The following is a 15,896-nucleotide window of genomic DNA, read 5'->3' as shown; positions in this document are numbered from 1 at the left end:
TCAGGGAAAAGGAATTCAATAAAATTAAAATTTGATGCATAATTGAAAGAAAAAGGAATGCCCTTAACCTGTTATAAAATACCTGTAAGAACCTATGGCAAATCATGCTTAGTGGTAAAAATATTGAGCTACTTAAGATAAGGAAAAAAGCAAGGGTGTCCACTCTTACCATTTCTATTCAGCATTGTAATGGAGCTTCCTGGTCAGTGCAGTGAGGTGGGAAAAATGAACAAATAATGTTTGGAAAGGAAGGTGTCCAGTGTGGCTCGTAGCTTGTGCTCCTGGGGGAATGTTTTTACCGTTTACCAAGATGAGAAAGACCAAGAGAGGACCCAGTTGGGAACATATAAGAGAAGGTCGTCCAGCTGCCCTGGAAGACCATGGGGCAGAGAGTTAGGATACTTCAGCTCCACTCCCAGCTCTTCTACTAGCCCTGCATGGGCCGCTTTCCTCTTGGACCTGAGTTCTTCCATCTGTAAAATGGGCGGGTGTGGACAGATGGATTCATGGTGGGCTGCAGGGGCCAGATCTGGTGGGAAAACAGAGAAGAACAGGTGAACAGGAGCTGGCCCCATTCTCCAGGAGGGCAGGTTTCTGTATGCAGACTGTATAGTAGGAGGAAGCACCCATTTGGGGGTGGGTCAGGAGTCGGACTGGGCCATCTTGACTGTGTGCCTTGCAGAGGGATCATCCCCTCTCTCCTTTGCCAGGGGGTTATCGTTGTTGCTATTTTTGGTGCTTTCAGGCCTGTTCTGCAGCTGTAAGACATTGACCCTCAACAACATGCCCTTTTGATGTTTTAGACCTACAACAGCCAGAACGAGAGCAACGAAGACTATGAGATCCCCCCAATAACACCTCCCAACCTCCCCGAGCCATCCCTCCTGCACCTGGGGGACCACGAAGCCGGCTACCACTCACTGTGCCACGGCCTCACGCCCAACGGGCTGCTCCCTGCTTACTCCTACCAGGCCATGGACCTCCCAGCCATCATGGTGTCCAACATGCTGGCCCAGGACAGCCACCTGCTATCGGGCCAGCTGCCCACGGTGAGTCCCTTTTACCCGCCATGGTTCCTGCTGGTTACAGCAGGAAAGGGAGTTGAGGGGGAGCAGAATGCCAGTGCCTTGATGAGGACCCTCTGCTCATGGGCAGGGTCTGGGCTCAGTTAGCTACTTGCATGGGGGTCTGCAGAATATTCGGGGTGGGCATGGAGGGAAATTTATGTCCTCACACTACTTATTTCTGAAGCTGAGTTTATAATATCTCGGTATTATTTGTTTTATTATTATTTTTAATAGTATAGTCTCATCTTTATTTTTATTTTTTAAAGACTTTATTGAGGGGGACTTCCCTGGCGGTCCAATTGTTAGGACTCTGTGCTTCCGCTGCAGGGGCCCTGGGTTCGATTCCTGGTCAGGGAACTAAGAATCCCACAAGCCGCTTGGTGTGGCCAAAAAAAAAAAAGTCTTTATTATTGAAATATAATTCACCTACTATACAGTTCACCTATTTGAAGTATATGGTTCGGTAGCTTTTAGAATATTCAGAGTTGTGTGACCATCAACACAATCTATTTTAGCACCTTTTCATTACCCCCAAAAGAAACCTTATACTCTTTAACCATCATTCCCAAATGCCCCCATCATCTAGCCCTGGGCAACCACTGATCTACTATATAGTTGCCTATTATGCACATTTCATATAAATAGAATCATATTGTTTTAAAAATATTGTATTGCTTAAGCTAGCAGGGAAGAGGGTGATTACTGACTTAGAGTTTTGAGGTTGTGTGGAAATTTGGCAGGCAGACCAGGGAAGGAAAGGACCTTCCAGGCTGAGGGAACAGCATGTACAAAAGCAAGAGGCAGGAGGCTCATGTTGTACTCAGGAGTGGCATGCAGGTCATTCTTTTTATTGGGCTGGAGAGAAAGGACATGGAGTTATATAGGGAGAGAGGAGTGAAAACTAGCAAGGCCTGGATCATAGAGATCCTGAATCCCATGCTGAGGAAATGTATGATTTTTCAGCATGGATGGTTGCTTTGAACAATCAAGACCTATAGAAAATCAGTAGAGAATTTTTTGTACAATGGGAAAATCTCCTTAAGGGAATTCTAGTACTTCTCCTGAATGACTGTGATGTGTGTTTATTTTTGCTTTTTCCTTCACAGCTAGTCACAACCCTTAAGTTCACTCCTAAGTGACAGTAATCAAACTCAAATAAGCTGATGCAAAAAAAAGACTGAAATATCCAGGGGGTGGACAAAGGGTTTCAGGCATAGCTGGATCCAGGAACTCCAGCAATATCGTTAGTGTCATCTGCACAGCAGGCATGAAGGCTTCCGGCAGCCAACATCTTCCCTGATGTCTCTGGCAGGTGGCAGTTTGGGTCTTCCAGGGAGGACCATGACAGCATGGCTGGACCCACCACTGTGTCCAGGAGGAAGCAGTCCTTGATTTTGTCACAAACACACCTATGGAGGGGAGGAAGGGCCACTAAATTGATTTCCTGTCAGAATCACATGATGTTGGATGGATCATGTTTATCTCTGCAGAGGCTGCTCAGAGGTCATGGCCAAATTTGTGGCCCAATTCTAGCAGATGCCTGGGACCTTCAGGTATACAGTTTATCGTCTAACAATCTTAACTGTATTTTATTTATTTATTGTTTACTCTTATTACCACCAAATCTCCTTGCTTAAAAAAAAACCTGGTATACTCTATGTATACTTTTGAGAGCCGCGTCACTTTTGTGTTTTCGAAGCTAGTGAGATGTAAAAGGAGAGAAGGAGAGAGGGAGGGAGGGAGGAAGCCAACTCAAGCCCCACATTTTATACTGTTCAGGGTCTGACTAAAGTGCTCAGTGGAAATTGATGTTCCATTTGTTGAGGAACGAGCCCATCAATAATGCAGGTTCTCCGCTTCCCCTTCTCTCTCTGAGACCTGCGGATTCCACAGCCGTGTGGTTTTAATTCCACTTCGTTAAAACGCTTTCACCTTAGCTGCTTGCCCAGCTAATTTCCTAACAAAAACCTCACAATTCCAGACCGTCCCGGTTCGGGATTTATGGTAACAGGGGCAAGGGCGGGGCCCTGCAGACGTCTCTGGTGTGTACCCTGGGGAGGGCCGTGGATGAGGGGTGCGTCTGGCTGCGGTTCTGGGCCACAGTGTCACTGGTCTGGGATGCTGGTGGTCAGTGGAGACAGTGCGGGCTAGTGGTAAGTGCGTGGGCTCCAGCATCCCACGGACCCGTGTTAATCCTGGTCCCACATCCTGAGCTTCAGTCCTCTTTTCTTGCAGTGACGTGTATCTGAGATAATGTATGTAAAGTCTTAACAAATGTCTAGCAGAGAGTAAACAATCAGGGAATATTTGCTATTGTTATTATTAGTCATAAAAATGAATTCCCACTGTAACCAAATGGCAGTGTTTTCCCCTAAGTCACATTTACCGAAAGGAACAGACTGCAGATACTCGCAGGTACCTTGGTAGGGCCACCTGGTTATAATAGCTCTGATAATTACAAAGGATATTATCTGTTTATCAGAGATGACCCCCTGATCCTTCCTCCTAGAAAATGCTTTTGTTGGGCTCAGTCCAAATAGGTACTTTGTAGCCATTTTCCAGATTTCTTTAAAAAGTAGTGCATGTTTAAGATGCTTCACAAATTCAGATAGCTTTAATTCTTCCATTAGTGAGAGTTTTCAAGGGTTCACTGGGTTTTATGTTCCCTCATTATGAAATGAAAGATAAGCCGAACTATTTTACCCAGGGGAAGGCTGCCGGACCAAGTAGGAAACCAAATAAGAACGTGTCCATCCATTGGGACTATATGGCAAAGAGGGACAAAGCACCCTTGAAGACAATTGTTTTAAATTTGTCTGAGCTGAAGCTTGAAGGTGTGTGTCTGTGTGTGTGGACGTGCATGCTATGTGGGTGATGCTGGAATTTGTGTCAGCACCCTCTAGATGTTAAGCATTGTGCAGGAGGCTTTACAAACATTTTCCCACGTAATGCTCCCAAGTTCTGAGTGAGGCAGGAACGACTGCAGTGACAAAATGGAGGCTCAGAGCAGGTAGGTGATTGTATTAGTTTCCTGTGGCTGCTCTAACAATCGTCACAAACTCGGTGGCTTAAAAACAACAGAAATTTATTCTCTCACAGCTCTGGAAGAAGGAGGTCCAAAATCTGTATCATTGGACCAAGATCAAGGTGTCAGGAGGGGTGACCTTCCTCCAGGGACTCTGGGAAAGAATCCATCCCATACTTCTCCTAGCCTCTTGTGATAGCCAGCTGTCCTTGGCTTGTGGCTGCATCACTCCAATCTCTGCCTGTCATCACATCGCCTTCTCTTCATTCAGTGAAATCTCCCTCTGCCTTTCTTATAAGGATGGTTAGGTACTTAAGGCATTTAGGAATAATCTAGGGTCATCTCCCCATCCCAAGAGCCTTAACTTAATCACATCTGCAAAGACTCATTTTTCCAAATACAGTACCATTTACAGGTTCCAGGGATTAGAATCTGATGTCTTGAAGAGACCATTTTTGGACTTAACCACAGTGATCAGCCTTGATTGAGAGCCAGCTAGGTACCAGGCATTGTTCTGAACTCTGGATCTACAAAATGCCCTTGAGGAACTCCTGGTGCAGGTGGAGAGACAGGTGAAGAGCTCATTTTCGAAAATGCAGTAAATGCTCTGATAGAATCAGTGCATGTTGCTCTGTCCACCTAGAAGAGGCAGCTGGCTCAGATGTGGGGTTCTTGCTTCCTAAAGGAAGTGATGACCTGACACTAGTAGTTTATGTATTTTATGAATGAATGAGTATAACATAGTTATGAAGTCGCAAAACCAGAATTTCCTCGCAGCTGTCTACCATGCACCTCTCAGTTTTAGCAGGTGCCCAAGGGTTGGAGCAGCTTGGCTGCAGGGTCACCAGCGGCACAGAGGATGCCCCAATGACCAGGATGCCTCAGGTGCTCTCTGCACAGGCTGAGATGTCAAGGATGTGGTCCCTGGAGCAGTGGATGAGGCCAAGGTGTTTGACAGCCATCTCATCAATGCCAAGCCCTCTTGGCTCTGACGCCAGAGGCCACCGATTCCTTTTGGTCCCCTGCCCGGCCCGCGTGGTCTCCCAGCATGCATGGGGGTCGGCTCTTCTGCTTTAAAGGTATAGCTGCCGGCGGGAGTCCTATACAATATTGGCAGCGGGCTCCTTTTACAAAATTAAATATGCTTAAGGCTTCTCCCTCGACTTCAGCATCTTAACTGATTAAACATTCATTTCCAAGACAAAAAGAGTCAATTTAGTATGAAAGATATATTTTGCCAGTTTAATTTAAAGCACCGCACCTCCATCTGACCCCTATTTTCATAACTCAATAATTTTATCCTGTGTTGATTGTCTCATCTTGAGAGAGATATTGTATGTATAAATCAGTTTCTAAAATACCCAAAGAAACTAGAAGAGTGGAATTTATTGCGCAGCCTCTGTTAAGTCTGAGATAATTTACTTTGGAGTCGTCCTTGGGAAATGCTCGAACTTACGGTCCTGGCTTACCCAGAATAGGCATTATCCTGGGAGGGGACAAAGCTTGCTGCCCCCAGATAAGTTCCTGGGGAACCTGCACCTTTTTCGAGACTAGAGGAACTCGTGGGAGAGCCTTGGGCAGGTGGAGACGGGGCTCGATGGGAAATGTGGGGTCTCCCTAGGATGAGCCCTGTGGGTCACTGAAATTCTGTGGTCCAGTCTTGGGCTTCAGTTAGCACAGGGGTGGCACACAGCCGTCATTCAAACATTCTCCTCCAGCAGCGACTCTTGTTTACTGCTTTCTCTGGGAATTTGGATAAGTCACTTGTCTCCCAGCTTCAGTTTTCCCATCTATAGAATGGGGATAGGGATTCCATCTCTGGTGAACTCACAAATAGGAAAATGGGGATAATTGCTTTGCCAGCTATGACACTCTAGATAAGCGTATGGTTTTGGGGTTGGAGAGACCCTGCTACCTCCGCAACACATGCCACTGGCCTGGGGGGCTCAAAACTTATCAACTTGGATTAAAATCCTGAGTGCTAGACTGGTAGTTTTAGACCCTTTGTGTTCTAGGTCCCTGTCCCAAAGTGTCTCGCCAAGGCTGGACCTTCTCCCTGCACAGAGAGGGCTTGGGGCCAGACCAAGTGAAGGGTCTTTCCTGGCTAGGATCCTAGGATGGGCTTTTGGGGAGAGGGCTGGGCAGTTTCTTAGTTGCACTTCACCCCCTTGCCTTGGAGGTGGTTCCCATGAGAGAGCCTGCAGCCCTAGCTTAGGGTCTGGAGCCTGGGGGCAGGGCTCAGAGCTTACGGGCAGGGCCTGTGTATTGACTGGGGAAGGTCCTTAATATTCACCCCCCCCCACCTCCTTCCCCCTTCTCTTCCTGTTCTCACTCTTCCCCTCCAATCTCCTCTCTCTCTCCTCCTCCCTTCCCTGACTTATTCCTTCTCCACCCAGGAGACTTGATCTCCCTCTATTTGATTCTCACAAATTGAGATGCAGGGGATCCCCTCTGGAGTCTGAGAAAAAGGGACCAAAGACCCCCAACCTTTGGTCGTCTGGACTTCTGAGCCACAGGACCAGGAGAGACACCTCCCCCTGCCCCCCCCCCCGCCTAGTCCAACCTATTCATTCATTTTATTGTCCTTAATGCATGATTTGTTTTTCGTTGTTGTTGTCATTGTTTTACAATTGTATCAGTTAGTTCTTGCTGTGTAACAAACTACCCCAACATTTAGTGGCTTAAAGCAAACAATGAACTTTTACTATTTCTGGTGCTTCTGTGGGTCAGCAAGGTAGTTCTTTTGATCCGGACTGGCTTGGCTGACTTCTGCAGTCAGCTTGCAGCTTGGCTGGAGCTGCATGGCCCAGGATGGCCCTGGTCACGTCTCAGCAGTTGGCTGGCGTCAATGGGGATGATGTGGTCACAGGTCTCCTCACATGGTGGCCTGGGCTTGTTCACATGGTGATGGCCACAGGGCTCCCAAGAGCATCAAGAAAGAGGCTCCGATGTGCAACCTCTTCAAACCTCAGCTTGCATCATATTTGCTAATGTCCAGAAATAGACCCCACCTCTTGAAGGGAGAAATGGCAGAGTCACATTGCAGAAGGGCATGAATGCAGGGGAGGGCAGGAATTTGTGATCATATTGTGTGTGTGTGTGTGTGTGTGTGTTTTGTTTTCTTGATGTATAGTATTACCCAGTATTTAGGAGCGTGGGCTCTGGGGTTAGGCCAACCTAAGTTCAAAACGCAGTTCCACCATTTGTTACCTTCCACCCTGTGACCCAGAGCAAGGGGTTAATCGCCACGGAGCCTCAGGTTTTTTCATATGTAAAATGGAGGTAGTGTTACTTGCCTTATTGGAGCTTATGGGGATTCAATGATCAGATGTAGGCAAGTACCCAGTTGCCTGGCACACAGTGGGCATTCAGTAAATGTAAGCTACTCTATTTATTAATTTATTCATTTTACTGATGAGGTTTGGGTATCTGTGTTTGTCCAGCCTGACCTACCTGGGGTCGGCTTTGCTGGAGCCGTTGTCGGGCTGAGTCGCCAACGTGGGGCTGGTCCAAGAGGTGGGTGTCGGGGAGGGCAGGTCAGAGGCTGGGGGTGGACAGGGGACGGGCATATTCATTAAACTTGGGCCTCGGTCAAGGCTCAGCGCTTGAGAGCAACAGCAAAGTGACAGTTCCACTGCTTGCCAAGAAAGTGAGGGCCCCGAACCCAGCTCCTCTTGGCTGCGTGACCAGGGGAAGGCTCCGTCTTAGTAAAAGTAGGGTGTCTGCAAGGCCTCCTGCAGCCTGAGCTTTTCCTGGTTGCCATGTTTTTGGCTGATTTCCCTCTGGGGGTGGGAGTGGGGTACTTATCTCCCAAATGGGCCTCTGAGGAGCCTACACGGGGGCGGGGGGACCCGGTGTCCAGAGGTTTCTTTATATTCCGCAGAGTCCATAAGAAACTCCTTCCCCCTGTTTTTTAGGGGCAATAAGCGAAAGAAATGTCTTTTTACATTTCATAAAACTCGGAAAAATGGCTTTAAACAGCTTTTGCTCCCCTGCTATAATTATTTATTTTCAAACACTCCTGCAGGGGACTGCTCCGTTTTCTTATCCTGTACTCCTTTTTCTCATAAATGAACCATCACTTCAATAAATCATTATGAAAACAGAGACTAACACCGGCTCTGAAAGGTTGAAAGATTTATGTAACACATTTATGTTTCCCATTTTCTCATTCTGGTACTCGGCTGCAAAAGCTAAGCTAATAAAAGCTGCTATTAATATTTCTTGTTGCCTAGCAACCCCAGAGCGGGAGTAATAGCTTCAGCTAGAAAAATAGATGACCGATAAGGAAAAATTCAATTCTTTTATTATCTCAGGGGGAAATGGCCTTTTACTGGAACCATTATGATGTACGAGTATGAAGTTGAACACAAAAGATGTTTTTGTGTGTTTGTTTTTCTATTTTTAATGAACATTATTTTACCTCCACTGACTCTTTCAGGGCACTTTTGTTTCCTTTTGCACCCCACCACCACCCCCATCCCTCATGCTTAATTTAGTAGCTATAGTAGTTAAGAACCTGTCAGCGTATTTTAGTTTAAAAATGGCTTTTGCAAAGGTTTATAACGCAGCCATAAAAATTCAGTCCCTGTTAAAACTCAGGCCAGTGATAAGCGAACACATGGGCTAGTTCTCTACGAACAGGCTCACGTTCGTTGAGAGATAAGACTCGTGGTTTTCTCTAAGAGGAAGTTCGGGAAAGAACAAAACGTATTCTTTTCCATGTCCCAGTTTTCTTTGGAACCCAGGGAAGCTGTCTCTTTTGAGAAGGGTTTGCTATAAAGTTTGAGGGGTGTTCAAAGCAGGAAAAGATAGGGCTATTTATTGAGCACCTACTGTGTACAGATGTGGTGCCATTGCCTCTTCCCAATAACCCTCTAAAGTAGGTACCATTTTTATCCTCATTTTTCAGATGCAGAAACTAAGGCTTAGAGAAGCCAAGGAATCAGCCCAAGGTAGCTTGACGCCATGATGTTTCACCCCTTGGTGCTTTAGCGTGGCGTTTCACAATTCTTGGACCTACCAGCATTGGGGGCAGGATCATTTTCTGTTGTGGGGGCAGTTCTGTGGGTTGGAGGATGTCTAACAGCATCCCTGGCCTCTACCCATCATTCCTGGCCTCTAGGAGCACCCACCAGTCAAAATCACCCTGTTGGAGAACCACCGCATGCTGTTCCCTCTGCTTGGAAGCCCCTTCCCCCTTGTCAACCTGGCGGACTTCTGCTCCTGCGTTAGGACCCAATTCAGAAGTCATCTTCTCTTGGAGGCTCTCTGGATCCTCTGGGCCGGGTGTAGGTTTCATGCAGTATTTTTAAAAACCAAAATTACCACCAAAAAATATGATGAACTGTGTATCAAAAATTTAAATAAAGGTGAGATCAGTCTGAATTCATGGAAATAATGTGGTTGGCCATTTAGATGCCCGTCTGTACCACCAGCCCGGCACAGCCTGAAGGCTGGGTCTGTGCTTTATGCTTTTCTCTGGCACCAGCATCTAACAAAGGGCCTGGCTTGCAGATAACCCTCAATCTCTGTTTATCGACGGAATGAATGGGAGAAGGGAGATTATCGTCCAGGGTCACACAGTGAGAAAAAGGGTAGATACGGAACTTGAACCCAGGTCTCTGGCTCCAAGCCCAGTGCTCTCTGCACCCTGCAGGCCGTATACGGGGTGAATCGAGGTTGCCTGCAGGGTGGTATCTAAGTCACAGGGGATTCCAAGACGCCCTGGGGTGCTTCCAGGCTGGGGGAGGGGGAAGGGTAATAGCAGCCATGATTTCAGCTTGGTGTCCGCTTGGCTCTCCCTGCGGCTGTCTTATTCACCCACAACCCCTGTGCCAGACGAGAGCCGGCAGCTCGCTGATGCGGAGCATCTCCAAGAACAGAACCATGATGGCTAGCCCCCTGGAGCACCACTCACGCTCCCTGTGGTCACGGATGCCTTATCTTGGCCTTTGGAAGGCAAGGACCACTCCTTCCTTGTTTGACCCCTATATCCTCTCGGTGAACTTTTTCTAAATGAATGGATGAATTATCTGTAATCTGCTAACATTTATGTAGCATTTATCATGTGCTTGACACCCACTTAAGCCCATTATATTTGTTATCTCATTTCATCCTTCATCCTGATGAAGGATATTATTGTTGCCATTTTGCAGATGAGAAAACAGAGGCACAGAGAGATAAATCACTTGGCTACACCACCACTAAGTGGTGGCACCCAGATGTGAACCCAGATGGGCTGACTCCCCAGCCTGTGCACTCATTAGCCAACCTGTACAGCCTTCATGTGAATTATTGAATGAGCAAGGGGGGTGAATGAGCCAAGATAGAGAACCCCTTTAACCGACTCTGAGTCAAGCCATTCACGTTCATAAGTAACCGCAGCATGAAGCGTGAGGTGCTCGCTTGGAGTGAGGAGCAGAGGAGTGCTGACTAGCTCAGAGGAGAGTAGTAGCAGGGAGGACCTCCTGGAGGTGGTGGCCTTGGGGCTGGGCCTTAGGGGCCAGAGAACAGCAGCAGAAGCCTGAGGGGAGGAAACTTCACACCTGCCTGGATGTCCTTATTCAGACCCAATTGCCACCTCTTCTGCTGGGATTCACCAAACAGTTGTGATGTTTTACGATCACTTAGGTGCCCTCTGGTATCCATCTTCCCCACCCCCTGCCAGGCTCCTAATCGGAGCCATGACCCTCTGGCCGTGAAGGGTGCAAGGGCCAGACATTTAACTTCCATTCTGGGCCAGGTGCCCAGCTCAGCAGAGTACCTCTCCCTCTGAGACCTGCTCCCGAGTCACGAGGGAGAATTCACGGAATATCTCAGCAACATTCGTCAGCTGCAGCTTCGATATTACCCAGTATAATGGCTCATTCCTCCGAGTGCATATTCAGTACCACGTCTGGGAAAATGAGCTTTTAATGTACCATCGGCATTGCTGAGAAACCATCTCTGGCTCCGTAGAATGTCTGGCACACATAAAACTTGAGATCTATTGGAGTCATTTTCCCCTGGCTCTGCTGGATAATAAAAAGTCAGTCCCATGCCCTCTTTCTCTCATCTTGTGGCTTTGTCCATTTAGAACTCGGGGTCTTTATAAAAGGCAGCAACACAAATAAAACTCATCAAAACATTAAGGCTCCAGAAGAGAGCATCGATGTACTCCTGAAGTCGAGACACCAAGAGCATTTCGAGAGGAAGGGCATCCTGGGAGAGGTTTCAGCACACCGGCTGGCTTGGGCTGTGGCCCCAGCTGTGATGGTGGCAGCCCGGGGTCCAAGTGGTAGCACTTAACCGGGAGTATGGAGTCTTGAGGTTCCTCTTCTGCCCTGGTGGGTGACCTTGGGCGTTAACTCCCTCTCTCTGAGCCTCAGGTGGGATGGAGCTGATGCTGTTTACCCCACAGGGTGGCTGTGAGAACCAGATGTGTGGATGGGTAGTCCTAGTGCTTAGCTTCGTGTGTGCGATGTAGCAGGTGTCCGATACGGGTTTGTTGAATGACTGAGTGAGTGAAGAAATGAATGAAAAATAAATGCTGCCTGTGTAAACACTTCATAAACTGTAGAGTGCTGCCTACATCATTGTTGGTAAGTAAGCCAGATGGGGACCCTATAGTCTATTCCATCTTACGGCCCACCTTTTCTAACCCTCCCGTCGACTTTGGAAGGAGATGGAATTATCCTCATTTAACAGATGCGTACCTGAGACTCAGAGGGCAAGTGGCTTGTCCAGAGACAGCCAGGAAGTGGTGGAGGCAGGACGGGAACCTCGTTCCCGTGAACCCAAGTGTCTTGTGCCCTCAACATTGCAGCTCAGAGCCTAGTGGTTGGGGGAGAGTCGGGTGGGAGCTCCAAGGTCAGATGTGTGATCAGCTGTGTGACCTCAGCCACCCACTCACCCTCTCTGTGCTGCAGTTTCCTCATGGGATATTTGCAAGGAGTAAATGAGATATTCCAGATGGCGTCCAGATCCGTGCCAGAGGCAGGTCTACCTGGTTCCACAGGGAGCTCTTCAGCATGAATTAGACTCCTGTGTGAGGTGTCAGTCGTTGGTCACAGGCCAGGATGGGCGGGGCATGTGCGTAAGTTCCTAGGCAGGAAGGCTCCCATTGGCTAAGGGCAATTCTTAGAGAAGGAGGCAGCCATGAACCTTTCACAGTCAATGCTCCCAGGAATTGTTCTCGTTGGGGCTCCAGCAGTATCTACATCTAAAACGGGATCCTAAGGCCAGCAAGATCGGCATCACCCGGGAAGTTGTTAAGAGATGCAGATTCTCAGGCCCCCCGCCTGGCCCCTCAACCTGTGTTTAACCAGCCCGCCAGGGGATTCTGATCCTGCTCAGAACCACTGGATCGCCATCATCCTCAGCTGAGTCCTGAGTTCGCCGTTGTTTTAGGACACACGGAACTGTCACTTGCGTTTCTGTCTGCCTTGAGAATGTCATCACACCTGTGACAGTTGCAAACCTTCTTCCCCAGAGAACGCAGAGGATCCACACCTCTGCCTATGGCTTCTGACTCGTCCCAGCCCCCCATGCCTCCTTTTGGCTAGGCCTTAAAGCAGAAACCCTGGCGTGAGGACCGTCCGCAGCCTGGGATCAGAAGGACTTCAGGCCACATCTCCTCAGATTGTGAGGCTTTAACTGTGCACCAAGGGCCTATGCAGAATTAGAAGCAGCATGTACTAGGGGAAAAGAAAGGGAACCCGGGCAGGGGGCATCACCAGGACCTCTGAGTGACCGGGAGGCAGGGTTCTGCTAGCTGTGTCTGGGGGACTGTGCGGTGTGCCAGCTAAGGGCAATCGGAGCAGCCTGTTCTCGGAAATCCTGAGCGGACGGAGTATGGGGAGTCGGACCAAAAGACTCAAGCAGACGTCTGCAGCCCTGGCAGCAGCTGGACCTGATGAATTAGGCTTCGACTAAAGGCACAGGGCGACAGCAAAGCATGGGTCCCCTGCCCGAGATCCTGGGCCCAAAGGGTCAGCCTGAGACGGTCACTCCCCCATCCCACAGGACTCCTTTTCTCGCTTGGGAACCCCAGACCTCAGACCCTTATGCCTTTGCACATAAGATTCCTCCTCCCCGCCCCCTTTCACCTGCCTCGTGTACGTGATGTGTTCTTACTTGCTGTGCCCCTGCTAGAAGCGGGTTAACTCCAGCCAGCAAATTGGCTGTGCCCTTCTCTGCAAGTCCCCACCATTGTGACCTTGGTCACAGTAAACTGGAACTGTATCTTCTCATAACCCCCAGTGTGGTAGGGACCAGGTTCTGTGCCCCAGCACATAGCGGAAGCCTGCCACCCACGCAGGTGTCCACAGCGCAAGTGACCAAAGGCCAGCCAATGACACTAGAAACAAAACTGTCCTCTGGGAATAGGAGCTTAGCCTCTGCTACGGCCCCTTACCCTGGGCACTCACACCGTGTCTCTGTGCCTCCTGCCCACTGCCCTGCTGAAAAGGGGTTAGTACTTTGCAAAAATTAATATCACTGGCTTTGGACTTCCGGAGACCTGGATTTAAATCTGAGTCCCTCCAGCTGCTTGCCGTGTTGAGCAAGTTACCCACCCCCTCTGATCGTTAGCTTTCTTATGCATAAAATGGATATGCTAATAACCCTTACCTTATGGGGTTGTTTTGAAAATTAAATGCTATAATGCTTATAAAATGCTCAGCATGGTAGCCATAACAATGCTATTATTTGTCTCTAAGCACTTCGTGTATGAGCTGTTTTTCTTCCCTGCCAACCCACTCTGTATCCTTTCTAGTTTCCCCCAAGAAATCTACCTGCCCAAATATTGGTAGACAGAGTTGCTTCCCTGGGGGTCTTCTGGAGGTACCCATCATGTTGACACATGTCTATGCTCCCGAGTCCCCTCTTGGCCACACTGACACTGTGATGACCTCTCTGTCTCACCCCTGCCCCCATGGCGTGTTCGGCGTCAGGATCCTCTTGGTTGGGTCTCACACCATAATCCCCTCAAGTTCAGCATCTGTCCCCAGACCTACAGATCTAGACGTACCTCTGAGCTCAGCTGAATGAAGACTCCTCCGTGAATAGGACCTGCCTTCCTTAGAGGTTAATTTAGGGCCCCTTTGGTTTAAACTGAGCATCCTTGGGTCCACCCTCCACCCTGAGCAAGATATCGGTGTATTTCTCAATACAAGTCAAAAGAAGTACAGTTTTCTCCCAAACAGGGATTCTGGTTGCATTAGTTCAACTCCACCAAGAAGCAGCGCTAGACGGGATTAGACATGGAAGAGGTTTGTTGAAGAGGGAGAAAGAGAAGGCGGGAGGTGGGGGGAATTCCAGACTGTGATGCAGGTCTTATATCTGTGGAAGGAAGGAAGGGAGGGAGGGAGGAAGAGGGATTGGGCAGGAAGAGTCTTGGGTGGCAGCATAGTTTGAAGAAAGGTTGGGCCAGGCCAAGGGGGGATCCTTGAACCAAAATCCCCATTGGAGGAGCTGCATGTCTCACCAGATGGCCCTGCCTCAGTACCCCCGTGTGCTCAGTCACTGGCTTGGGGTGGCCCGTGGAAAGTGTGGCCTTGGCGAGAGCACATTCATGGAGCCAGAAGAGCAGCAGCTGGGTTCTCAAAGCAGGAGAGCTGAGTGGTGCCTTTCCGTGGCACACAGATCTGCTTCTCCATGCAGGCGAGGCAGCAGTATCTCCACGGTTCCCTGGACCCCTGTTCCTGAAGGAAATGTAGTGGAACTAGGGACAGCCTTCCTTGCTGCCTCTGCTCTTGGAAATGTGATCAGTGCCATCCTTGGTTAAATTCCCCTCTCCCTCAGCTATCACCCCCGCTGATCTGGTGGCTTACATGTCTTACCTGCTCCCGAGAGGTCTGTTTCCTCACACATAACACTCCTCAGGTCCGGGTTGCTGCATCTGTCCTTGTACAGTCACAGTGGGGAAGGGAGGGGTGAGAGGCACCGAGTGGGTCACCTGGGATACATGTGTATTCCTCCCTGCACCCACAGGGCAGACCTCCCTTCTCCCGCCAGTCAGGGCCAGTTCCTCCTGCCACGATGGTGAGTTCTCCTCTCTCCTCCTCGTCCCTAGACATAAGAAGTCCAAAGGGCCCCAGCAGCAGCCGGATCTGTTGTGTCCTCTGGCAAGAACACACCCCCTCTGGGGACCAGGTTCTCCAACTGGGCAGAGCCCAGACTTGCCAGACCAGGAAGCATAAGATCCCCTAGTGGGTCATTGGGAGTGATGAAGAGTAGGACCACTCCTGCTTCCACCCCTTGGTTCCTGGACCCACGTATTCTGCACAGAACCACGTGGAGGTCTCCAATTTAATGCAAGTACCACGTCCTGAAGGTCAGCACCCCATCCTTTCAGAGTGTTATCTCCCAGCTAGTGCTTCATCTGCTCCTGTAGAAGGCCATTCCTGCATTCTAGAGGCCAGATCCTGGGGAGATATGTGATGTGACCCATAGATCCCATGGTGACAGGCCCATCCCCATGCCTCTGTCTTCGTGAAGTGGGCCCCCTGGTGGGATGCTATGCCATGTGTGATTCCAAGCCTGTGGACCAGGCTTCCTGTCAGCCCCCAGAGAGCTGGCTGAGGCACTGCAGATAGGAGAGGCAGACTGTGCCCAAAATATCTGTCCCTAAGAGGATGAACTGGCTCTTCCAAGATGGAAGAGGCCCAGTGTAATCAACTTACCATCCAGGACTGCTTGACCTCTTCAAGGACTAGTGCCACGCTGGGGGCTCAGCACTGGTCTCTGTGGCTGACAGAGTGGGCAGTCAGAGGGAACAGCAGCTAAACTGGCTGTGGTCCATGGGAGTTCCTGTCATCGGG

The 15,896-nt window shown here is 49.3% G+C and overlaps 1 protein-coding gene across 7 annotated transcripts in view; it reads left to right on the top strand.

Moving 5' to 3' along the window:
* The window catches only part of TOX2 (TOX high mobility group box family member 2), a 271,638-nt gene that overhangs the window by 223,834 nt on the left and 31,908 nt on the right, over nt 1-15,896 (top strand). For all 7 annotated transcript variants that reach the window (XM_082430207.1, XM_082430210.1, XM_082430208.1 and 4 more), the window contains one exon: nt 804-1,049. In XM_082430207.1, coding sequence (XP_082286333.1) covers nt 804-1,049 — 246 coding nt within the window. The remainder of the gene's footprint in view (nt 1-803; nt 1,050-15,896) is intronic.

Source organism: Balaenoptera physalus (assembly GCF_965194825.1).
Source record: "Balaenoptera physalus genome assembly, chromosome: 16".
Classification (NCBI taxonomy): domain Eukaryota; kingdom Metazoa; phylum Chordata; class Mammalia; order Artiodactyla; family Balaenopteridae; genus Balaenoptera; species Balaenoptera physalus.
Note: the sequence above shows the minus strand (reverse complement) of the source record. Positions and strands in the feature narration are given on the sequence as shown.